This window comes from Lindgomyces ingoldianus, assembly GCF_010093535.1.
Source record: "Lindgomyces ingoldianus strain ATCC 200398 unplaced genomic scaffold BDR25scaffold_8, whole genome shotgun sequence".
Classification (NCBI taxonomy): domain Eukaryota; kingdom Fungi; phylum Ascomycota; class Dothideomycetes; order Pleosporales; family Lindgomycetaceae; genus Lindgomyces; species Lindgomyces ingoldianus.
In genome coordinates this window covers 1,025,757-1,048,656 of record NW_022985169.1, presented here as the reverse complement: position 1 = coordinate 1,048,656, position 22,900 = coordinate 1,025,757, and the positions used below count along the sequence as shown (strand labels likewise).

Below are 22,900 nucleotides of genomic sequence, written 5' to 3'. Positions count from 1 at the left end.
TTATAGCTATGGCAGCCGGGGCCGGCCGATGGCAAGAGATTGTGTGGCTGTGGATGCGGCAAACCAGACTGCAGCTCAGTGGTGCGGGAGGACTGGACTCTTGGAGAGGGTGGTGGCGAATAACAGCAACGGGGCGCGTCAGTGGCGGGCGGGCACACGTCGGCATGCCGTCTCGGCTGCAGTGGAGGCCGCGTAGGGCACGGAATCATCATGAATCAATTTGTGAGGTGGCATGTGCGGCCTTGGGGCGTGCTGGAGGAGCAAAAGGCAGAGTGCCTTGGCCGGCAGGCGCTTCGCCTCATCTCCATGGCTCCTCGAACAGCACTGATTCCGGGACGCACAACCTGGGTTTCTTGTGGGGGCACTCCTTTCACGGGCGGTCTGCTGGCAGCGGCCACGTCGCCAGCGCGGACTCGTCGACGCCGAGCCTCGCACGCAGGACGAGGCTTGGCGACACTGTGCAAGCTGCCCACGACCTGCAGCCTCGCGGAACTCCTGGAGGTGAAACGACTGCGTTTCGAGGATAAAAAGTGGAAATTCTTGTGGTTGAGCTGCATCCGCCGCTCCATGCATGCCGAGGCCGCCCAAGAGTGCTCTGCTAGCCTGATGCTCGCTAGCTGGGGGCTGTGTAGACGCTTTGACCTTTTAGAGTAACGGCGAACTCTGGACTGTCGCTGGTTTCCACTGCCAATTCCTCCATCCATTTCCATTGAGCAATCTTGGTGCCTTTGTGCCTTTGTTAATTGCCCTTCGACGTTGTTGCCACATCCATTCCTTGCTTCCTTCCAATATGTCTCTGTAGCTGCAATTCTGCTGTTCACCATGCTCTGTGCCCAACACTGCCACACTGAGTCCGTCTGTTCGCCATCATAGACTCGCACTCGACCGCCCGGAAGGCCCGTCACAAACCGCTCTCAGCTCAGTCGGCACGCACCAAGAGTTGGAGTCGTCGCTTTTCGCCTTCCTCCACGCTCCTGCTACTCCTAAGGTGAGTCTGATCTACACCTGCCGAGTCCAGCAGCACAATGAGACAAACGCGCCCCCACCGCCAACAGTGAATGTGGCTGTGTGGAATACGTACTTGTCTGCTAGCAGGAGAGAGTGATTGCTAACCGTCGTTTGCTCTAGCCGCCTTCGTGGAGCCCTGGAGCTCTTTCCTACGTAACCTCAACCTCTCCGCTCTACCCTTCCAGAATCTACCCTCTCCAACCTTGCTCAGCCTCGTCCATTCGCCTTCACAACCCTCCTGCCCGCCTTTATTATTCTGCGTACATTCCCGAATGCCTGGCTGTTCGTGACGCCTCAATACATTCTTCCCATTCGCATCCATCGCTTGGCCTGCACAGCCTACCTAATACAGCCCCAGTCCTAGCGCGCCCGGGCTAGCCTTCAAGGCGCCCTCCATGGCTGACAACAAAAAAAACGTCGAAGTACGGAATACGCCCTCGCCGGGGCCTGCTCGAAGGCAAAGGGCACCCACCATCACCATAGACACCTCTGCCGTCAACGCTACCAACCCTAACATGGGAGACTCAGTACCGCTGGGAGATCTCCCGGATAATCGAACATCATCACAGCATCACGAAGACACAGCCGGCTCTGTTTCACCGACGCAGGCGAAGATGCCCCAGAGCGAGCTGCGGGCTGCAAACTCGTTCGAGAGCAGAGAGAGCCGGCCAACATCCCCCCACAATGTTTCTTCACCTACATCACACTGGGGAAACCCTCACAATTACCTTTCAGTGCCCGGAAAACGGTCACGAGGCAATTCCCTAGACTCCACGACGGAAGTAGGCGGGTCTGCGTCCAGCAATGGCACATACCAGACCTCCTCTCAAGGCGAGACGCTGAGAGGGGATCATAATCCAAGTGAGATACTAAGCGACGAAGAGGCGCTACGTCCGGATCCCGGGACAGAAGCCGATTTTGAAGTACAAGACAACAAATTTGCCTTTTCCCCTGGCCAGTTGGGAAAATTTCTAAATCCGAAAAGTTTAGGCGCTTTTCATGCCCTGGGTGGATTGGCGGGTTTGGAAAAGGGGTTGAGAACTGACAGAAAGGCTGGCCTCAGCGTCGACGAGCAATATTGGGATAATGCTATTACCTTTGAGGAGGCAACGGGCTCAAAAATGTCCAACACACATTCTAAGCCTTCCCCCGATCACGAGTTCCGAAGAAGCGACACCACCGCTACCATGTCGAAACCGCTGTCAAAGGAGGCCTTTGCTGATCGTAAACGGGTCTTTAGCGACAATCGTTTACCTGAACGAAAAGCTAAGAGTATTCTACAGTTAGCCTGGATGGCATATAATGACAAGGTTCTTATTCTTCTTACCGTTGCCGCCGTTATTTCTCTTGCCCTCGGACTCTACCAAACATTTGGGCAATCACACGCGCCTGATACGCCCAAAGTGGAATGGATCGAAGGAGTTGCCATCATGGTAGCCATCATCATTGTTGTAGTTGTCGGTGCCCTCAACGACTGGCAAAAGGAACGTCAGTTTGTAAAGTTGAATAAGAAAAAGGAGGATCGATACGTCAAAGTTATCCGCTCCGGCAGGATTCGGGAGCTCTCCGTCTATGATGTCCTCGTGGGGGACGTCGTTCTCCTCGAACCAGGAGACATGGTACCTGTCGATGGAATTCTGATCCAAGGCCACGGCATCAAATGCGATGAATCATCTGCTACTGGAGAATCGGACCTACTTAAAAAGACTCCCGCAGATGATGTATATCGAGCACTGGAAAACCACGAGCCGGTCAAGAAAATGGACCCATTCATTTTGTCTGGCGCCAAAGTTTCTGAAGGGGTCGGGTCTTTCCTTGTCACGGCCACCGGAGTGAACTCTACCTATGGAAAAACTATGATGTCCCTTCGCGAAGAGAATGAAGTTACACCGTTGCAGTCGAAACTCAATGTCCTAGCAGAGTACATCGCAAAACTGGGTGGTGCTGCAGCTCTGTTACTCTTTATCGTCCTTTTCATCGAGTTCTTGGTCACTCTCCGGACTAGCAAAGAAACGCCCGCCGAGAAAGGACAGAACTTCCTCAACATTCTTATAGTCGCCATTACTGTCGTGGTAGTTGCTGTTCCTGAGGGATTGCCGCTCGCTGTCACCCTAGCCCTAGCTTTTGCTACCACTCGCATGCTTCGAGACAATAACCTGGTCCGGCTACTACGATCTTGTGAAACAATGGGAAATGCCACCACCATCTGCTCTGACAAAACCGGCACACTCACCCAGAATAAGATGACGGTCGTCTCTGGGACTCTTGGGACGGCCCTTCGCTTTGGCGACCGAAAACTCAAGGCTCCGGCCGCCGCGCGTCTTATGGACGATGGGACAAAGGGAAAGCAGGTCGAGTCCCCTGTAGACCACGTTGACGACGTCTCAGCGTCCGAATTTGTCTCTACCCTTAGCAAAGAGGTCAAGAGCCTGTTAGAACAATCAATTGTTCAAAACACGACTGCTTTCGAAGGTGAAGAGGGTGGTCCTGACCCATTCATCGGATCTAAAACGGAGACTGCTCTTCTTGGTTTCGCTCGAGACTATCTGGGAATGGGTTCCGTCAGTACCGAGCGCTCGAATGCCAATATTGCTCAGATTGTTCCTTTTGATTCCGGTATCAAATGCTCAGCTGTCGTTGTCAAGCTGGATGACGGTCGCTATAGGATGTTTGTCAAGGGAGCATCGGAAATACTTCTTGCCAAGTGCGACAGCATCATCTCAGATGCAACGAAGGAACTCACGGACATCCCTATCTCCGAAGACAACCGTGATACTCTGGAACGATTAATCACGACTTACGCCTCACGATCCCTTCGAACGATTGGTCTCGTATATCGTGATTTCGAGAGTTGGCCCCCAAAAGATGCCCGCAAATGGGACGATGACCCATCACAGGCTATCTTCGAGGATGTCTTCAAGCAGATGGTCTTTCTTGCCGTTGTTGGTATCCAAGATCCTCTCCGAGAAGGTGTTCGCGAGGCTGTCGAGGATTGCCAGCACGCCGGTGTCTTCGTCCGTATGGTCACAGGTGATAACGTTATGACCGCTAAAGCTATTGCGGAGGATTGTCGAATCCTTGTTCCTGGCGGAGTTATCATGGAAGGTCCAGCTTTCAGAAAACTATCGAAGAAAGACATGGATGCTGTCATTCCTAAACTCTGCGTGCTTGCTCGATCTAGCCCGGAAGACAAGCGCAAGCTCGTCAAGCGACTAAAAGAATTAGGGGAGACCGTTGCCGTGACTGGAGATGGTACAAACGATGCACCAGCCTTAAAGACCGCTGACGTTGGATTTTCAATGGGAATTGCTGGAACCGAGGTCGCAAAAGAAGCCTCTGCTATCATTTTGATGGACGATAACTTTTCGTCAATCGTCAAGGCTTTGCTTTGGGGTCGAGCCGTCAACGATGCTGTCAAGAAATTTCTCCAATTCCAAATCACAGTCAACATCACCGCTGTCATACTTACCTTCGTTTCCGCGGTCTCCAACTCGGACCAGCAATCAGTGCTTACCGCCGTACAACTTCTCTGGGTCAACCTTATAATGGACACATTCGCCGCATTGGCCCTGGCTACAGATCCTCCGACTCGCAGTATGCTCGATCGAAAGCCAGACCCAAAATCTGCACCATTGATCACGTTAAGGATGTGGAAAATGATAATTGGGCAAGCGATCTACCAGCTTGTCGTCACCCTCATTCTCTACTTCGCCGGCAACTCCATCCTGTCCTACGAAACCGAGGAAGAAAAGAGACGTCTGCCCACATTGGTGTTCAATACTTTCGTGTGGATGCAAATTTTCAACCAGATCAATAATCGTCGTTTGGACAACCGGTTCAATATCTTTGAAGGGATTCATCACAACTACTTTTTCATTTTCATCAATTGCATCATGATTGGTGGACAGATAATGATCATCTTCGTTGGAGGCCATGCGTTCTCCGTTGTTAGGATCAACGGTGCACAATGGGGATATTCTATCGTTTTGGGTGCCTTGTCTCTTCCAGTTGGTGTCATCATTCGATTGATACCAGACGAGGCCATCCGCCGCTGTATTCCTGCATTTTTGAAGAGAAAGCACACTCCAGAGGTTGTTGTTTCAGACGAGTACCAGTGGAATCAAGGACTCCTCGAGATTCGCGAGGAACTTGCTTTCATAAAAAGGGTACGAGGTGGACGTCTCAGCAACCTTAAGTTCAAGGTTCAGCATCCCCGAGAGATATTCTCCAGGTCGAGATCAAGTTATTCCCTACCCGGAACCCCTAACAATGGTGCGGAACATAATGCCGCAGAAAACTCTCCTGGCCCTCCAACACCAGATTCCAGAAGTCGCCGTCGAGGAAGGTCCCGCTCAAACTCAGCATTTGGTCCAGCTGCCGTTATGGCAGGTATTGTTGCCGGCAGTGTGGCCGGATGGTCTCCGATTGATAGAGGACATGGAGACAGTGACTCTTTGAAGTTCTCGCGCAACAGAAGTAGATCCGACTTGGAAGGCCAAGACGGCATTGACGTCCACCCCGACACAAAGTCCATTGACCCGATACTGGTTTCCGAGCCCCACCAATACAGTGGTCCTTCTAGTCAAAATATGGAGGCCACACCAAAATTTGATGTTGGACCTTTTGCTGGCGACCCAAAAACTGGATGATTCCGCAAAACCGTCTGGGTCTTGAAGGAAGACAAGGATGTGTTTGGTCCAGCCATCAACAATCCCAACTCCAGCGATAGCTTTTCTAGCCCGCGGAACAATTAATAGGTCGTTAAATATGCCCCTGTTCATAGGCGACACAGCCTCCATTCCCCTACAGTCTTTTAATCCTCCGGTAACAGCATTGCATGGTGTATTCGGCGTTTCATTTGTCCATCCCTGTGAGATAATCCCACGGGTCACTTGTAAAGCTACTTAGTTCAGCCAGAGGATTGCCTACCTCTGCACCTTCCTACCCATAGAGCGGATGGCAGTCACCGCTCGCTTTGTATTACTGTACTATCCCTTGTTAAACGCGGATGACGTGACTCATTCGACTACTAAATTCGACTTGTGTGGAGGAGTGCCCTTTATCTTGAGTGGGTGTTGCTTGGGGCACAAAAGCCAATGGGGATATGGGCATGATAAGAGTTGCGAGCAATAAAGACAGCATTCAAATTCACGGCCTGGTGCGCTAGCTGCTTCGTGACTATCGAATGAAAAGGACTAACCAAGTGAACGCCACGGCGCAGCCGAGAATTCCAAAGAAGATATACTATTGATATTCGGACCGAAACTTAAGACTACTGAAGCTGCTATCGTTGTGGCTGCTGTCATAGCTGTCACCACTACTTGATTTTGCACTTTTCGTACACTCGAATCAAGATCACGGAATTCTCCACCTCTAGCCTACGCCATCTTTTTTCGTCTCCATCTTTTGAATAATGTGGCGTAACTAGATGGGACGCGATCCTCTGCACGGCGATCTGGACTGCTCGATGTTCTTCAGAAATGTGCTGTTGGAGAAACCCACTGCAGCTGCGTGTAGATCAGAGAGTGTCATTAAGTAGGGCTTCGTTGTATGTTTCAGATCTGAGGTTTGCAACAAGCGGCACCGAAAGCTGCATTGTCAAATGAATGGTTTTTAAGACCAGTGTATGTGAACAAGCCGAGAGAAAAGGTCCTGCTTTCTAGCATTCTTGTCTAGTTTAGCGGACTCCGGAATATCGTAAGAGGGGTCACTATGTGTCACGGCTCTTGATGTGAGACTAGAGCGGGATCAGTTCTTCTCGACAGATGAAATCTGTACATGCACAGTTCTGGGGAGTTGCAGCGCGATAGGTTGGCCCGTCCAGCTTCTCCCCCATCCCCCCGCAATTTTCCCCGACAGAGCGGGAGCCTATTGCGTGAGTTTTGAGATCGGGGGCTTGGTATTGGATGCCGGTGTTGATTGAAGGGATGTGCGGGACGAATCAAGTCTAATAAGTGTAGGTTTGTTCTACTCTCCTTTACTTTTGCTGTTCTGGGAGACGGGGGTTTCGTACTGACGAGCGACGGCAAAAGTAAGGCCGTCAATTGGCCATGAAGACAACAAGGCTGATGGGCCAAGACTGCAGGGGAGGGCGAGATCAAGCTACCGCACTTCGAACATCCTCTGAAAGGTAGCGTTCCCTCCTTGAGTACAGTGAAATGGCCACTAATAAGCTCTTGCGCACATTCATAGGTCTCCTGCGCTCCTATCCACTTCTCTGTGTCTCTCTGTGTCTCTCTGTGTCTCTCTTCCCTCTCTAAAGTCTCGTGAACACGATGTCGTCTTGAAAAGGCCGAGGAGAAGAGCTCTTTTAGACACGATTTTCAGACCATATCGCAGACTCTCGTCCTTCAGCCTGTCCTTCCCTCTCGAATTGTATACGATTTCCTCTTTTCTCCTAACAAGGGAAAAGCCCCTCAATGATGGTAGGGAACACCTTCAGCGAAATTACGGAGAACAATCATGCTGGTGTGATCTGGGTCATCTCGCTACTTTGCATGATCTACTCTGTCCTTACTCTCTTCGCTAGAGGAGTGATTAAATGGCACATGGTTGGACCCGACGATGTTGCTTTGGTCGCTGCGCAGGTCAGCCGAATCCACCCGTCATGCTCAACCGCAAGCGCTCGTATTAACTTCAGTGGCAGGTTCTCGCTTTCGGACAATATGGTGCCTTATTTGGCTCTCTGCACTATGGACTTGGGAGAACGTCTGAAATGTTGAACGTTAAATCCCGAGTACTTGTATCCAATGTAAGTTGCCTATAGCGATACTGGACTGTCCATGCAGAATCTCACACGGTGTCGTACAGACTGCGTTTACATCAGAAATACTTCTTTTGTTGTCACTAGCATTGTCAAAATGCTCGATCATATTTCTTGTCCGTCGAGTCTTCACTAGGGATATGAAACACTTTTGGCTCATTTGCAATATCGCCCTCGCCTTCGTTTGCACCTGGGGCATTACGTCTGTTGTTCTCGTGAGCGTTGGATGCAACGTTTCTAAATACGTACCTCCAAATGGGAACGAGACATGCGAAGGCTTTGTAAGTCTTCGAGCTTCATTCACCCTACGGGCTTGCACTGACTCATGTAGGCGACGCGATGGAATATAGTCATTGCACTTGATGTAATTTCTGAACTCGTTATGTTCATTCTTCCAATCTGCTTTTTGTGGACCCTTCAGATGACTCTTGATTTAAAGGCACGGGTTGTTATCGCCTTTGCCTTTCGACTTCCGTAAGCACACTTTATCCTACGCTGACCTACTAGACTAACAACTATTCCCAGCGTGATCGCGTTCTCTATTCTCTTCGTTCGCATCTTCACTACCGTCCAACATGCTCCCAACCCTGGTGTCTCCATCTCGACCGCAATCGCCTGGCAGCAAGTCACAGTCTCATACTCTTTAATTTCCGCGACAATTCCCTGCCTTAAGTCCTTCATTAAATCTTTCGACACTAATTTTGGCATGGGTGAAGGTTCCAGCTCCGGACCATACACTTACTCATCCAGCAATTCACAATCGCACTTGGCTACTCATTCCCACTCTCATTATCAACCAAAACCCAAGCGGAATGTGTCGGCACCGGATACGATTCAGATGCACTCTCTGAAACCTCGCCGTTCAGCCAAATTTCGAAAAGAGCCCGAAAGCACCAAGGTGGGCGAGGACACTAAACATCACGTCGGCAAGCTCAGGCCAGAAAAATTAAAGCACTTGACGACCATTCGGGCGGGCAGGAGTGGCGGAGGAGAACGACCTGGAAGTAATGGGAGTACAAGTTCCATGGCGGGTAGTCAGGAATTGATTATTAGGCGGGATGTGCAGTTTGATGTGCGCAGCGACTATACCCATGGGAGTGAACAGGGGTGAGAGACATGATGAGATGACGAGGCCGATAATGCATTACCTTGGCGTTGAGGAGAGGGTTACCAAATTCTTAGATAAGAGTACCACGGAGAGAACGGTGGAGGTACTTTGAAAGAATGTGTGATTTCGGCGTTCGATACCTGCGATAATTTCTACATGTATGAATTATAGACCAGATGACATCAGCTATGAGCATCTTCGAGACAGTTCAATTCATCACCCTAATTACAATCATCCAACATTTCCATAGCCACAACCCTCAACTTTACATCTCGCCACAACCTGCAACTCTCATTTATCCCTGAGAAGCTACTGGAACCATGGTTTGCCGGACCGCCGACCGAGGATTCGGGAGATATTGATCTGCGACGGCCAATTGATGCCGATCAGCTTAAATACGAGAGAGGTCGAGAAGTCGAGGATCCACCTTTTCGCGTCGAGCTGAAGCGCTATGTGAGCCGCCATTACCAAGCTCCATGGAACGAAGTCGAACAACCATAGACGCTCTTCTCTACCCCACTATGTGCCTCCTTATCAGTTGTGCAAGCCGAATCACGTGACTGATACCAACAGTGCCGAGATTGTCCCGCCCAGATACCAACACATAAACACACCAGGCCAGGTCCTAATACAAACCGAAACAATGTCAACGAACAACCGCGCATCCACCGCAAACGGCATCTCCGCCACTGCGCCAGAGAAATCCTTCTTCGAGCAACAGCGCGAGATTCTCGTTGGTGAAATCGCACAGGTAAACAAATTCGTACATCGGCCTCCCCTCTCCGCCTTCCACACCCCCCCCTCTTACACCCACCTTCCCACGCGACCAATCACAGCCCTATTAGCAACAAGGTCTAACGAGCATCCGCACAACTCCTAGAGTCTCGAGCACGTCCTCCAAAACATCAACAAACTCAACCGATCGCTAGAAGAAGTCATCGCCGTCGGTAACGAATTCTCGCCCGTCGAAGCTTTGTGGAGTCAGTTTGAGAACGTGATGGCCAAGGATTCGGAAGAGAATGTTGATGGAGGGGAGGGTCTGCCGGAGGGGGATTCGGATGTTACCGAACTTGGGAAATGAGGGTGCGACCTGTGTCCATTTCGATTTGGTGCAGAACAACATGGGTCTTGGGCCTTTGATATTTAAATGAGGCCTGTGATTACAGGTTGTTTTGAGGTGGGAAGAGAAGAAGACTAGGCGGTACAACCACCGTCATCCATTTATGCTACGAGCAGGACCAGACCAGATCAATCCGAGAGATATGGAACCTCAAGGGACTTGAGACGAAGCCCATGGTTTCCCAGCGGCAAACTGTAAGCCGCGAATAGATCAGTGTATCAGCACCAGCTTCAGTTCACAACGACTTGAAAGCACTCTCAAGAGAGGTATTGAGGCTGGATAATAGACAAAAGATATGGAGGCCTTGTATGCCATGGATTATGTATTTGCTAACAGGGGGGTTCATCTTCCACTTCTACTCTCGACCCTCATTGTCTACTACCCTTCGCTCTCGTCTTCCTCTGATGTACTCCGGTGCACGTTGGAGAAGCCATCGACCCAATTAAGTCCAGCAGATGCTTCATATACTGTGAGCCTTTTGGTAGTATTATCGTCTCCTTGTTCTCAGGAAGAATACTGGAAGGGCAAAAGTAACAATGTCCATATCATAATTGGCTACAGTCCTGCCCACTCGATTGAAAAGGCCCGGACTGAGCCGTCCTTCGTTCCCGAAGTCAGATGTGAAGGTTCCTCCCCTCCAATTAGATAAGCCTTCTTTACACCCGTGCCCAGCCTGCCGCCTCCGACAATGTCCAGCAGATCGAATTCTTCTTCCCAGTCTAGGCCAGTGACAAGAAAGTGGCTGTGGAACCGAAGAGGGTCGCCTGGATATACCGTGTAATGACAGCCGAAACGCAAGCCAGGCGTCGAGAAAAAGCCTTTTGAATGCAGATATCTGAACAAAGGGTAGGACCGAGGAACTTCAGGTAGCGGCAAAGATTGATGCACGGATTGGTTTAGCGGTGGAGAGTGTGATGTTGTAGGAGTAAGGAAGTAGGCCTCAATTTTGGTCGCATCTCCTCCAGCTCGTTCAGGCGTAGGAGACTTGCGATGTTGGCTATTCGCTTGAGCGATTCGATCCAACCCTCTGTCCTTCAAAGCCTTTTCAGACCTGGCCTCGGCCTTTTGTTTCGCACTGATGGCCAGCTCGATACCCTTCTCGTCCATGACTTGCAAAAGTGCGAGTCTATCTTCCCGGCTCATGTTCAAGAAACCTGAGCGGTGAGCCTCGACATCATCAACGATGTATGCATGTCCCTGTTCTACCAGTACACGTGCCTCTTCAGGCATCAGCTCAAGAGGGATGCCGAGGAAGACATTCTGCTGTGAGAGATTGGGGATGGTGCCGATCAGGACACCGCAGATATTGTGCTCGCGGCGGGCATGGCTGACAGCATCTACGTCGAAGAGCAGGTACCGACCGGCAATGTAGGATATGGGAAACGGCTCGACTATCGGAACCATGGCGGGTCCTGTAAGAATCGAGGCGTTAGACGTTATACAGACGTGCTGTGGGAATGAGATGAGAGCAGAGAAAGCGAGTCATAGTGTGAATACAAAAGATTGAGTCATCAAGATCCCGAAGGAGTCAGTAGATTGACAGATTGATTTATAAAATAATCATGTTGGGAAATACATGCGAGTAAGCGCAGCCGTACATACCTGTCGTAGAGATGCAACCATGGTGAGGGCGTTGCAGCGTGGAAGGTTTGAAGAGCCTGCTGCAGAAAGTTCAGAAGTAGTTACACTTGTGCGTAAATGACTAATCCTCTTGGCGCTTGATATTCACCATCTCACGTGCCACGTCCACAGCACACTCTGTATGCAATGATGAACGTCGTCGTTCTTCTTAGCCTGCTGTTTGGCTTCCCCTTCCTCTTGTTTATAGTATTTTTGGCCTTGTCATCCTGTCTCGGCGACCGGTTCCGCGCGCGCGTCTCGGGAATAACTTTCAATCCACGACACACATCCTTTGGCCGCAGCTATGCAAGAGGACTCGGCTCGGGCGTTGGGCAAGCCGGATGGGAACAAATTGAGATGGAAGACATGCTCGGGGAGCACGAGGATGAGGACGAGTAGCCTATCAGAACTCTAGCTCTGCTTTGCTCGGCATTCCCCCGCCGTGCGTCTCTGTGGCGGCTGCTTCTTGGGCCTTTCTGTCTCCTTCGACAGGCGGGAGACTAAATTTCGAAATCACGAACTTCCTCCTTGACACAGTAAAGGAGAAGTCCTCGCCTAGTCCATGTGCTCCTCCACCACCACCTTTTTCATGAAACACGGGCAGCTTATGCACTACCAGCAGACCCTGTGGCTTCTCTTCCCCTTGCGTAGCAGCGCCGGAAACCGATAGTGGCTGAGTGGGATCGTATGGAAATGGCGAAAGCTCCAGGACACCATCTGATATTATCTCCATCCACCGAACCAGGCCAACAGACCGTGGGTAGAGAGACAAAGGGATTGTAATTAGAGCCGTCAAGCGAGAGGAATGTTGGCGGAGCAGAGCGCGCAGAGCATGTAAAAATTGGAGCACCGAGCTAGGATGTGAAGCCTCTGGAGGATATAGTGTTGGCGAGAGTATGGACGGGATGACGAGGCGATGGATGGTAGATGGTTGAGACGATGCTAGTTGGTGCTGTATGTTTCGGAGCACTGGTGTGAATAGCGAGGTCTGACTATTTCGAGGAATAGAAATATAGTTTATGGTAGTGCCAGCAGGAAGTGCGAGCCGCCTCGCGAGATCAAATGTATGACAGAAGACTGCTGGTTCCTCTGGGTTGTCAATTTCTGCCTGAGGTGAACCTCTGGCACTTGTCGGCAATCCCGGACCTCTCGCGTTCTCAAATTGCCCCAAACCCTCATATCTCCAAGCAATCTTCATCTTCTCACGCTTTTCTTTACGCTCATCGTCCTTGCTTACAGCGAGTCCCGGTAATTCTCTTCCCCATGCCTCGCCCATGCCCACCACATGCACCTGATGGCCTTGGACAATGCCCTCTGCGGCGTAGAACCTCAGCAGGGCGCCTGCATAATCAGTAGTCCCACTTTCTCCGATTAAGATTGAATTTCCGAGGGGTAGTCCTGCATGTCCAGCTAAAATGTTATCCAGCGAGGGAGTTCCAGTGGAAGTGGTAGGCCGGCCATCTATCGGCGAAGGACGGGTGCCTGGCCGTGTCTGCTCTGGTGAGGCGATGGGCAAAGCAAGGCATTTTTCATCTTCTCTTGATCGAGAAACAGCGACATTGCGTTTGCGGAAAGCCATTGTTGCCCCTCCGGAAGCTCGCGCGGGGAAATTTTGGTGGTGAAAATCTTATCGATAGTAATTTGGCGTTGAAGGTATTCACTCCAAACTAGAAATATTTAGTGCTACCCTAACAATTAACGCCAACACGAGAGCACATGACACTTTAAAAAGGGACGACCTTGTCCTAGTTACTTCAAGTATTCACTACTAATGCTACTATGAACTGAGTCTATATCATTTCCTGACAATATGTGCTCCGTGATTGCAAGTAAATAACGGCCGTCCAGGCATTGTACTCCGTTTTAGTACATGGTTACAGGGGATACTCGCTCTTGTCCTCGCTCGGTGACATGTGCAGAGATGATGCAAATGAGGAGACAAGATTCTACCTTGATGTCGCGCACCAGTAATACCAGAAGCTTATTCTACTTTAACTCTTTTCACCCTCGGCATTGTCTTGCCCTCCTCCTCCTCCACTTTCCTCTTCTCGCCCTTCAGAGCCTTTGGTGGCCAAAATCGATGCGGCGGCCTATCCTCGTTCGGCGTAATAGCTGAATCTAAGATTTCATTCTCTTCTAGCTCCTGGTCTGAAAGGGACGGTTTGTTGAGCTGCAATTCCTCCGTGTCCTGTCTGAAGAACACTCGCTGCACAAACTTCATCCGCGGTTTCTTCTTAGCAAGACCGTACCGGATGTTGCTGAAGGGGAGATAGCCACCAAAGAAGGTAAAATCAGACATAAACTTCTCATCGATTTGCAGCATGTCCCAACGTTCATCTTTTAACAGCTCCCGCAAATTCCCTGATTTGCCCCACCCGTTATATATGTAGTCTGGAATGGTTGCTGTCAATTTCTTGAGATTCTTGAACTGCAAAGCGTATCGTGCCCAGAACCTAGCCCATCCTCTAGCTTCTCGTCGCAGGAGCTCTAACTCTGCTTCAGTAGGGCGTTTGCTCGACCTGCCCCAGCCTGCGACTCCAGGTACATCGACCGGGTATTGTATCGTGAGCTCGTCTACAAGATGCGCAATCCCGGTGAGATTAAAGCGGGCTTGTGTTGGAGCCAGGATTTCCCGCTTATTGTCATCCTCTCCAACGAAGCATTTGTAGTCTCCAAAGTAAAGCGACCCATCCAACCCTGAGCTCGGACAGTTGTTGGTGCGATCTCCAATGGACAGTCGGATAGGAATGTTGAGAGTTTTCAACGTCTGGACCATAGTTCGGATTCGAGACAGTAAATCTGCCTTAGGTAGAAACGTTCGGTTTGCCTCTAGATTAGCAGGGAATACATCACACATCATCGAGTCCCACGCTAGAACCGGTTTCCAGCCACACTTCTCCGCCAACCAGCGCAGCGCCTCCTGTATTTCCTGACTAGAGACAGGATCCGGTGGGTTGACCTGCTGCTGTTGTTGTGGAGGATGGCCGAATCTTCGTTGGTTGACATTGACCAGGTGAAATGGGTGCAAAACTATGTCGCGAAGGCTATTATGGATCGGCCTTACGTTCACTGTTGGATATTTGCTAGTGATCGTGCGAAGGTTAAGAAGCAGATCTTCGAATGATGCACTGACTCCCTGCACCACATGTTGGCCTAACTCCATGTGATTGCGATCGCAGGTATCAAATGTTTTATCATCGAAGGCTTCTTCGTCGTCCCTGTGGTGGTGGCCCGGCGTGATGCGGTAAGGTATGGGCCCGATAACATCTCGATCACGGCGTTCCTCCATCCAAGAATACAGACCGATTTCGATTTGAGAGAGGTTTTGCCAGGTAGTGACATCGGTGGAGAAGAGAGATCGATATGGAGCATAGTCGTACACTCTCAGTTTTGACAAGGTTGGTGGGCAATGGCTAGAGATCCCGTCGATAAGGCAGCATACTCGTTGATGTACTTCCCATTCATTCCAGGTATGAAAACCAGAATAGCGCTCGCGAATAGCAAGGCTCTTGAGTTGCGTACAGATAGGGAATATCATCTTGGCAACGGAACCCCCATCCCTCCGACGTGAAATTCGGAATTTTGGTTTGAACCTGTAATCGTTGTATGAGTAACTGTACTCAATCCGGGAATGAGCAGTATAATCCGACCAATTCGCAACTTCCAAAAAATCTAGTCGTGCAAAAAGCTTTGGGGTGGCCTCTGCCAGCTCCTTCCAGGTCCAGAGCTGTTCAGGCGACCAAACGAAATCTTTTATCGAAGTTATGTCTAAGCTCACCAAAGATGGCAAATTTTTCTCGATCCAGATGAAGTCATCAATGCTACACCAATGGGACAGAGCAAGCTTCTGTACAAAGGCCCTATTGGAGTCGTTGATGCTTTGTTGGAAGCTAATCCAGCGCAGCCGACCCATCGACCTGTACTTCCAATCGCTCAAGCGTATATCACGGACGTCGCTCAGCTGAATAGGGTATTTATAGAGGAGCCTGTTCACAACTTCTGAGCGTGATAACCCCCGGCAGACGCGCTTGAGCGACCAGGCAGCATCCCGATCGAGATAATCCGTAATGCATTTGAAGACATCGACGGGGAGGGTCAAAAATGCAGATTGCTGCTTCTCCTCTTCGCTTGAGGCTGCTTCACTTGCGTTGTCTAGAGCATTGTCGCTGTCCATCGTCACTGGGCTGACGCCTCTGCTATCTGCACTCGAGCTTGATGGAGAGTAAGATGCCATATCGTGGAGCAGATTCTCGATGAAAAGGAGGTTGTTGCGGATCATGGAGAGCGAATTGGGTTCTCGAAGTGTACCGTTGGATTGAGGGTTGCTTCAGCGAAGGCGCCGAGCGAGTCGAGAGACCGACCTCGAGCCTGGCGTTGGGGTTGGTTGCCTTCGCTTTCGTAAGAAATCCAGGAGTATCTCACACTCTGTTACCCCTGATAGCGGAGATGGAGACAAGGGGAGGTGAAAGTGAAGCAATGCGGCTGGAACTTGGGTAATTCGCGGAGGGGAAGGTCGGAAGTCGGGCTGCGGTTCTTCCGGGGGTTGCACGTGATGAACACACACCCAGCCGTCTGCGAACTTCTTTCAACGCCAACAGCAACAGCAAATAAATATTGCCGACGCTGATTGGAGTTTCTCGCAACCACCCTTACAATGGCCGATGCACAGCTTTTCGAAGAGACGTTTAGCATTACCAGCGTCAACAACGAGAAATATGACCGCGTCTCGCGCATTTTCGGGACCTCCACCGACAGTACGACCACCATGTCTCTGGACATCAACCACGAGTTATTCCCAGTCGCGACGGGTGATAACATTACCCTTGTGATGGCCTCGACATTAAATCTTGACGGTTCAAAGGAAGAGAAGGGCTGGCGGGAGGCCTCAAAGAGCGAGCAGACACTGGCGGACATGTTCGAATATGTCTGCCACGGAAAGGTCTACCGCTTTGATGAAGGCAACGGCGAGACAATGTACGTTTCCACCTAAGTTAATGCCTCTGTGAGGAACCGTTTGTCCTAATTTACTTCTTGCAGCAAAGTATATACTTCGTTTGGCGGGCTCCTGCTCTACCTCGAAGGACCATTCAAGAAGCTCACGTCGCTGCGCATTGACTACGTCTATTTGTTGGCTAAAAAGTGAGGTAATAGGATGTTAGAAGCTGTATGCATGGGCGGCGTTGGGCGAGCGGTCTACTTCATCTACATCTAAGGCTTGCATGGCACGGTGTCCGGATACCCAAAAGTGGAGGTTTATAGAGTAGGAAATTCAAGTCTTCGGTGCAGCCTCGATACAATCTCGATATAGTCCTGCTCGTTCTCGCTCGTCAAGACGCCATGTCGAATTAAGAAATCCAGCATCACCAGAGCGCAATTTGGCTTAAATTCGCCCCTCGCCATTGCATCTTGCACTTCTCCCACGGTCCACAGATAGAACTCTTCGACTTCGTCGTCTCCCGGTTTCGGTATCACATTCTCGGGCAGTTCCAGGTCATAGACGTACTGACACTCGGGCTGCAGCAGTCTCGTCTCACCTCCTGCCTTTTCGTTGCGGATGTAGAAGTAAGTGACGGTGCCACATGCCTTTGCTTTGCTTCTCACAAGCTCTTCCTCCAGCGACGCCTCCTCACCACATTCTCTTACCAAACTCTCAAACGGCCCTTCGCCCGACGCAATGCCACCTGCCACAGCATTGTCTAGCAGCCCGCTATATGTTTGCTTTGTCTTCGCGCGTCTCGGAGTCCATATCTTCAGCTCACCATCCTTTTTTACAAAGGCTGTGAGGTGCACACCATAGGTAACAACACCAAGCAGTGGGCTTGCGCACCTCTCAACGTTGAAGAGGAGCTCTCTGTTCTTGCCGTACACAGGATAGAGCTCATCTCGCCACTTTTCGAGAACTTTGAAATGGCCGATCCCTTTCATGGCCCAAAGTGTGCGCATCACCAGTTCTGATCGCTCCTCGGCAGTGCTACCGCCCGTAAGGGTCAGTATCCGGTCATCGTCGTCGAGTTCCCAATTAGGGAGGTTCCGGAAGATCTCGGCGACAGAGGGGAGGATATAACCAAGCGCATAGTCGTGTCCTCGGACCCTGAGCTCGAAGTAGGTGGAAATGCTGGCGGCGTACAGGTCCGGATCGGTCTGGTAATATGGGAAACTAAGGAGTGTAAGTAGACTCGAGTAGCAATTAGCTGGGGTATGTACCTATCGCATTCGTTTATCAGGTCGAGGTTCGAACAAGACATTATGGTTAGAGAGTCGAGAGATTGTGGGAGTTAGCTGGGTAAGATTTCGGTGAGAGGTTGTCATGGCCGACTTATCGATAAAGACTAAGCGGGGAATAGCGGGGTAGGGGGGGGAACATCCCTCTGGCTTGACCTCGCATTTACTGATTTATCCCACGTGTATAGCAATGGCAGATATGCGAGTTGCCTTACTAGTGCCTCCACTTTATGTTAAGAGGGTGAAATCGGCTCTAGAGGAGCGCAAATATTTTGATCGAAAAGCAGGTATCACAAGCTACAAGGATGTAGCAACGGCTAAGGAAGCACAAAGGACAGCAGAAAGAGCTCGAATGATAATTTCTACAAACATCCTGCAGTCACAACTGGGTCCTAGGGATATAGACCAAGAACCAAATACAGAGCAGGAGGTGCCTGACCTTCTCATGGAACTTGGGCTTCAGGAACTGCTAGGCGAGATTCACGGCTTGTCGCTTCCTTCTCTCAATACGAATACGTCCACCTATGTCCCGCCTAGCCCCTTCCTCAAAGCTCTAAGGGAAGGCCTAAAATATCTGCCCAAGTCACTGCTCGATTCTCTAGAACTTACAACGCCAATGCTTCTTTCATCATTTCCAGGGGCATACTCAGTCTACAACCCCATGCTTCTTCTTCCTTCGCATGCTTTGAGCTCTCCGCCATGGACCAAGCTTCTCTCTTCCATTGGGTGGGATTCACCATCCCTCAGCTCCATTTGGAAAGCCATCGCTGGAGCAGTCGGGGCAACTCATGTTGCCTTAAATGCAGGAATTCCTCCTCGGTCCAAAACCACTGAAGGAACAACATCGGATGGCGACACAAAGGAAAACATTCTCCGCAGTCCTATCAATCTCACTCCATTATATGGTTATTTTGGCCCTCAACCATCACCAACTCGTCTCAGCCACCCTACCCAGGCGGACTTCGACGCAGCATTATGGGTATCTACATGCCAAAACGGCATCCATCAAGTCTGGGCGCCATTGTATACAATGTTCTCACGCGGAAATATCCGCGAGAAGACTCGACTCCTTAACCTGCCTTCCGTCCGCACATCTGTATCCGATGGAAGAGGAAAGGGGAAATGGACACCCCCTATCGGCTGCCGTGACCACGAATTTATACAAGGCTGTACGGCAGTGGACTTGTATGCTGGTATCGGTTACTTTTCCTTTTCCTACAAGAAAGCCGGATGCACCAAAGTGCTCTGCTGGGAGCTAAATCCCTGGAGTGTTGAGGGTCTACGCCGAGGCGCAGAGCTCAACGGTTGGTCTACCCAGGTCTTCACGAAGGTTCCAAAAGATTGGAGCGAGTGGCATAGCTCAGTCCAAGATGTCGACTTTCTGGTCTTTCAACAGTCAAATGAATCTGCAATTTGCCCAATTTCCTGCCTTGGGGGGAGCTTCAATACTGAACCCTTGATCCCTCGCATTCGACATGTGAACTGCGGGCTTCTTCCATCATCGAATAAGAGCTGGTGGGCTGCCATTCGCGCCGTGGATTCGACGGCCGGGGGCTGGATACATGTGCATGAGAACGTTGCAGCCAAGGACGTCGACACTAGGAAAGACGAGGTTGTGAGTGAGCTGCAGGATTTGCTGAATGTATGGGAACAAGAAAAGGGTTCTTGTGGCTCACTTCTGAAGCGAGTGAGTTGTGACCATGTTGAGAGAGTGAAGACATTTGCACCTGGTGTGTTGCACATTGTTTTTGATATCTGGGTTAACGGGACTGCAACTGCAGAATGTGCTTTATGAGGTGCTAAGCCGTAGAAAACGGACATGGATCAAAACAATAATACATACTGTACAAACTCTGACCTTGGCGCATCAAATGTAAAACAAACATCATATACCCCGTTCTGGCGGACGGCTCACCTTTGGTATAGTAATAACAAGCGCACAAGACTGAAGCCGCAGCCTCAGTTTACCCTAAACTTTTCCGGGATATTTGACTCCACAATGCCGGCTCTTTCCCTCTTCTCCCACTCCTCTTGTTTCCTCTCCATCTCCTCATGCTTGGCAAAATGCTCAATGTCTTCAGGATGAGTCAGATCCTCCTCCTTGACATCGTCCCCGCTATGATACTTCTCCCAATGATGGATCTCATATTCATACTCATCATCTCCATGGTGTCCAGGCCCCATCCCAAAATCAGGCAACTTGACCCCATTCTGTGTCTGTGTGGTGAATTCGTGGAAGTCAATGGTGCCGGACTTATCGATATCGAAGAGGGATAGAACTTCGTTTACGACGCGCTGCTTCTCGGATTCAGCAATGGAGGCGGTTGAGTCGTCTTCGAGGCCGTAGGTGCGGCGGATGTCAGCAGGCGACCAGATGCCGGTGGAATCGTAATCGTGGAGGGTGAAGAAGACGCCGGGGTCGAAGGACGAGATGTGATGCTCCTCTAGACGCGCAATCAGATGCAGTTCATACAAATCATGCGCATTTCAATAGCCCTTTAATGTCTTACCAGCCATATGCCTCGTCATCCAATCAGCATTATCGGCCACGAAGATTTGTTCATGTCCACCATGGCCAAACACGCCCGACACGCACAAGACTAGAAGGATAGAACACCACGGTAGCCAGCCCATCTTCAGTAAGTGTTGATGGGGTAAAACAGCGAGCGTGCTATCGGACATTGCTTTCGGCCCGGATCAAGGTTATTGCGGTTCCGTCCAAAAGGGGTCCGCGCCACGGCTCCCAGGATCCTGGAGCACATGGTTGTAGTTAGTCCAAGACTGATTGAACTTGCAACGGTATCTACCCTGTACGTAACAGCAGGTAATTCACGAGCTACGCAAGCGCGATACAGACAACCAATCTAGAAATAATAGGGTATCTAGTGATTGTTGGCTGCAGGCTATTCAACGCCAGGCACACATCAGATGCACTGGTACCTATTTACTCTAATCCAAGCGCTCTGGAACATAAAGGCGCCTATTTAGCCTCTGCCCAGTTGACATAATTCAAAGAGAATCGGGTTGCCTTCCACTGCCAACCATGCAATACCTTCGAAAGAGTTAGCAGGCTACATTATAATGAGCAAGCATAACTGACCACCATATACGATCAGCTTCGTAACAACTTCAACATCGTACCTCGCACGAGGTTTTTCTAACTTCATAAATATCTCCCGTTTCTCATTTTCTTCCTCGACGGGAGACTGTTCAACGCCAGAGAAGTCACCAGCGAAGCCGGCGTCACCCTCTGGTGGAGGAGTTATGGAGGTTGCCTTCGGTGCTCCTGTACCTATCATGTGCTCGTAGGAATGCACCCGCGAGGATATCGGAGTGGGCAATAGACCCACGCCTAGAAGTATATTGGCTTTCGACTTTGGAGGCAGTTTGGGGTCGTTCTGGCTTCCCTCCTTGGAGGGGGACCAGGCGCTCTCTTCCAAAATTATGCTATCTTGGGAGTTTATACTTTCCCTTCGCCGTCTATTACGATACGCAAGGGTCTCGTACGCATCAGCCGCAGACTGGGGTCCCACAGAGACTGATCTCTTGCGGGGATGCGCAAGATTTTTCAGCATCTGCGGAAGTTCTGATGCAGGTGGGATGACATTATCATCTCCGCGCAAGGTCGGAATACTCGTGTATTTCCTAAGAGGCGTGAGCACATGCCCAGTTGCCTGGGCAAAGAAACAACTTACGAAGCACTCAAGAAGAAGACACGAGGCATGTTAAGCCGGACGTGCTCAAGCACACGAAATATAGGGGGAAGAATCTTGAACAGTGTAGGCTTCATAGTTGCTCTCCACACGAATATAATGACGACACCAAGGAGAATACGGGCAGCCGCTTTAAGAATACCCATGCTCTTCAAGTCGAACGGGACTGTTGAAGGTATTGGGTAGTCAATTGCGAACCCAGACCGATGATAATGCCATGCTCCGATTTGACAGCCAATGACAACGCCAGCGAAAGCAATGCTATCATCGAAGCAGGGACAATCATCAGCTGGCTCGGGGTGGATGCGGACGAGGAGCAGGATGATTAGGGTCAGAATCAGGGGATTCACGTAAGTACCGCTGGCAACCCAGACGTCCAGCATATCGCCATACATCAGCTGCACGACGGCAAGGGCGGCGCCAAGGAGACTCCCCACAATGACATCAAAGAAACCGTGCATGCCACAATACAGCCTCCCGAACACAATCGAGGCGGCGTAGAAGTAAAACAGCATCTGCAAGCCAAGGGAGACGTTCGGATGATGAAGGTTGGGGGCGCTCCGGAGCGTCTGGATTGCATAGACCGCAACCGAGACGGCATTAGTAGAGTGGGTAGAGGGGAAGCCGTACTCGAGGGCAGCGGATCCAGACATAGTGATTCTATACAGAGGCGGGGAGAGGGGTCGGGGCAGGCATAGCATATCCTTGACGAAGCCACTCCAGAAGACGCCGCCGGCCAGCATATGAACCATCCTGGGGGGAGTCAATTGGTGGTTGCATTCGCCAGGTGGGAGGTGGAGACCTACGCGCGACCAACATTGGTGTATCCGCACCAGAACAGGATGGGCAGCATGACCATGAAGAAGGTGTGGGTGCCCAGGTTAGCGGTGAAGGCAAAGTACGAGTCGAGCGAGGGAGTGCGCAATTGCTGCAATAGTGCGAGATAGGGTGTCTCCCAGCGCACGATGGGGATCAATTGCTTCCGCAGCGAGTTCCGCCATGGGGGAAGTCGTTGGGCGTCTGGTCAGCGCAAGACGCGCATCAGCGTCAGTCCTCAGTCCTCATTCCCGCGGCCAAGACACGCACAGTGGTCATGATGCTTCATGCCAGCATCGAGGCGGGGCTCCGTCGCATCATGCTGCGCACACATCGGGAGGGTCGAGGAGCGCAGCCAATATCATGGCCAGGCTGCTGGTGCTGGCGGGTCGCTGGGCGGGTCGGGGAATGGGGCGCGATATGCTGGGTCTAGGTCTGCCTTGGTGGTGTCGGTATCAGATGGCCAAGCCCGAGCCGAGGAGCGGTTGCCAGGGAAGCCGCCAAACAATCAACATCGGGCGGCTCTGCGC

General features: G+C 50.9%; 10 protein-coding genes across 10 annotated transcripts; 5 read left to right on the top strand and 5 right to left on the bottom strand.

The window, feature by feature from the left end:
• Positions 1–1,026: 1,026 nt before the first annotated feature.
• Positions 1,027–5,811, top strand: BDR25DRAFT_125554 (calcium transporting P-type ATPase-like protein). Its single transcript, XM_033683759.1, has one exon. The coding sequence runs from the start codon at positions 1,404–1,406 to the stop codon at positions 5,655–5,657; it is 4,254 nt and encodes a 1,417-aa protein (XP_033550688.1). The 5' UTR covers positions 1,027–1,403; the 3' UTR covers positions 5,658–5,811.
• A 1,378-nt stretch (positions 5,812–7,189) lies between these two features.
• Positions 7,190–9,069, top strand: BDR25DRAFT_256791 (uncharacterized protein). Its single transcript, XM_033686433.1, has 5 exons — positions 7,190–7,595; positions 7,655–7,759; positions 7,819–8,052; positions 8,103–8,245; positions 8,297–9,069. Exons 1-5 carry the CDS (start codon positions 7,428–7,430, stop codon positions 8,880–8,882), a joined length of 1,236 nt encoding a protein of 411 aa, XP_033550687.1. The 5' UTR covers positions 7,190–7,427; the 3' UTR covers positions 8,883–9,069.
• Positions 9,070–9,497: 428 nt separating this feature from the next.
• BDR25DRAFT_256786 (DASH complex subunit Dad1) lies at positions 9,498–10,190 on the top strand. Its single transcript, XM_033686432.1, has 2 exons — positions 9,498–9,630; positions 9,760–10,190. The coding sequence occupies exons 1-2, from the start codon at positions 9,523–9,525 to the stop codon at positions 9,958–9,960; spliced, it is 309 nt and encodes a 102-aa protein (XP_033550686.1). The 5' UTR covers positions 9,498–9,522; the 3' UTR covers positions 9,961–10,190.
• Positions 10,191–10,276: 86 nt separating this feature from the next.
• BDR25DRAFT_392262 (PAXNEB-domain-containing protein) lies at positions 10,277–13,337 on the bottom strand (the record flags this gene model as incomplete). Its single annotated transcript, XM_033698197.1, has 7 exons — positions 10,277–11,411; positions 11,602–11,660; positions 11,703–11,731; positions 11,757–11,887; positions 11,936–11,988; positions 12,030–13,245; positions 13,313–13,337. The coding sequence occupies 7 exons, from the start codon at positions 13,335–13,337 to the stop codon at positions 10,555–10,557; spliced, it is 2,370 nt and encodes a 789-aa protein (XP_033550685.1). The 3' UTR covers positions 10,277–10,554.
• Positions 13,338–13,600: 263 nt separating this feature from the next.
• Positions 13,601–15,793, bottom strand: BDR25DRAFT_217117 (uncharacterized protein; the record flags this gene model as incomplete). The annotated part of the gene is made up of 1 exon (XM_033684897.1): positions 13,601–15,793. The coding sequence occupies one exon, from the start codon at positions 15,791–15,793 to the stop codon at positions 13,601–13,603; it is 2,193 nt and encodes a 730-aa protein (XP_033550684.1).
• Positions 15,794–16,214: 421 nt separating this feature from the next.
• On the top strand, positions 16,215–17,155 carry BDR25DRAFT_301934 (RNA polymerase). The gene is made up of 2 exons (XM_033689686.1): positions 16,215–16,593; positions 16,657–17,155. The coding sequence occupies exons 1-2, from the start codon at positions 16,274–16,276 to the stop codon at positions 16,760–16,762; spliced, it is 426 nt and encodes a 141-aa protein (XP_033550683.1). The 5' UTR covers positions 16,215–16,273; the 3' UTR covers positions 16,763–17,155.
• On the bottom strand, positions 16,873–17,882 carry BDR25DRAFT_281861 (thiamine pyrophosphokinase-related protein-like protein; the record flags this gene model as incomplete). The annotated part of the gene is made up of 2 exons (XM_033687927.1): positions 17,824–17,882; positions 16,873–17,776 (listed from the first exon to the last, which is right to left on the bottom strand). The coding sequence occupies exons 1-2, from the start codon at positions 17,862–17,864 to the stop codon at positions 16,873–16,875; spliced, it is 945 nt and encodes a 314-aa protein (XP_033550682.1). The 5' UTR covers positions 17,865–17,882.
• BDR25DRAFT_386763 (uncharacterized protein) lies at positions 17,798–19,765 on the top strand. The gene has a single exon (XM_033698023.1). It carries the CDS (start codon positions 18,032–18,034, stop codon positions 19,634–19,636), a length of 1,605 nt encoding a protein of 534 aa, XP_033550681.1. The 5' UTR covers positions 17,798–18,031; the 3' UTR covers positions 19,637–19,765.
• On the bottom strand, positions 19,650–20,480 carry BDR25DRAFT_256767 (secretory pathway protein-like protein Ssp120). The gene is made up of 2 exons (XM_033686431.1): positions 20,352–20,480; positions 19,650–20,285 (listed from the first exon to the last, which is right to left on the bottom strand). The coding sequence occupies exons 1-2, from the start codon at positions 20,473–20,475 to the stop codon at positions 19,801–19,803; spliced, it is 609 nt and encodes a 202-aa protein (XP_033550680.1). The 5' UTR covers positions 20,476–20,480; the 3' UTR covers positions 19,650–19,800.
• Positions 20,481–20,728: 248 nt separating this feature from the next.
• On the bottom strand, positions 20,729–22,775 carry BDR25DRAFT_332614 (sphingosine-1-phosphate phosphohydrolase-like protein). Its single transcript, XM_033692766.1, has 5 exons — positions 22,641–22,775; positions 22,361–22,574; positions 21,537–22,307; positions 20,942–21,486; positions 20,729–20,893 (listed from the first exon to the last, which is right to left on the bottom strand). Exons 1-5 carry the CDS (start codon positions 22,702–22,704, stop codon positions 20,826–20,828), a joined length of 1,662 nt encoding a protein of 553 aa, XP_033550679.1. The 5' UTR covers positions 22,705–22,775; the 3' UTR covers positions 20,729–20,825.
• Positions 22,776–22,900: the final 125 nt, after the last annotated feature.

Excerpts from the sequence above, each read along its gene's own strand:
- BDR25DRAFT_386763 (XM_033698023.1), top strand. The coding sequence starts at position 18,032 with ATGGCAGATATGCGAGTTGCCTTACTAGTGCCTCCACTTTATGTTAAG.
- BDR25DRAFT_256791 (XM_033686433.1), top strand. The coding sequence starts at position 7,428 with ATGATGGTAGGGAACACCTTCAGCGAAATTACGGAGAACAATCATGCT. Across the intron at positions 7,596-7,654 it reads TTGCTTTGGTCGCTGCGCAG|GTTCTCGCTTTCGGACAATA; the intron begins GTCAGCCGAATC and ends CTTCAGTGGCAG. Across the intron at positions 8,246-8,296 it reads GCCTTTGCCTTTCGACTTCC|CGTGATCGCGTTCTCTATTC; the intron begins GTAAGCACACTT and ends AACTATTCCCAG.
- BDR25DRAFT_301934 (XM_033689686.1), top strand. The coding sequence starts at position 16,274 with ATGGCCGATGCACAGCTTTTCGAAGAGACGTTTAGCATTACCAGCGTC. Across the intron at positions 16,594-16,656 it reads GAAGGCAACGGCGAGACAAT|CAAAGTATATACTTCGTTTG; the intron begins GTACGTTTCCAC and ends TACTTCTTGCAG.
- BDR25DRAFT_332614 (XM_033692766.1), bottom strand. The coding sequence starts at position 22,704 with ATGTGTGCGCAGCATGATGCGACGGAGCCCCGCCTCGATGCTGGCATG. Across the intron at positions 21,487-21,536 it reads GTCTTCTTCTTGAGTGCTTC|GAAATACACGAGTATTCCGA; the intron begins GTAAGTTGTTTC and ends CACGCCTCTTAG. Across the intron at positions 20,894-20,941 it reads GAAGCTGATCGTATATGGTG|GTATTGCATGGTTGGCAGTG; the intron begins GTCAGTTATGCT and ends ACTCTTTCGAAG.
- BDR25DRAFT_125554 (XM_033683759.1), top strand. The coding sequence starts at position 1,404 with ATGGCTGACAACAAAAAAAACGTCGAAGTACGGAATACGCCCTCGCCG.
- BDR25DRAFT_256767 (XM_033686431.1), bottom strand. The coding sequence starts at position 20,475 with ATGGGCTGGCTACCGTGGTGTTCTATCCTTCTAGTCTTGTGCGTGTCG. Across the intron at positions 20,286-20,351 it reads GATGACGAGGCATATGGCTG|AGGAGCATCACATCTCGTCC; the intron begins GTAAGACATTAA and ends TTGCGCGTCTAG.
- BDR25DRAFT_256786 (XM_033686432.1), top strand. The coding sequence starts at position 9,523 with ATGTCAACGAACAACCGCGCATCCACCGCAAACGGCATCTCCGCCACT. Across the intron at positions 9,631-9,759 it reads TCGTTGGTGAAATCGCACAG|AGTCTCGAGCACGTCCTCCA; the intron begins GTAAACAAATTC and ends CACAACTCCTAG.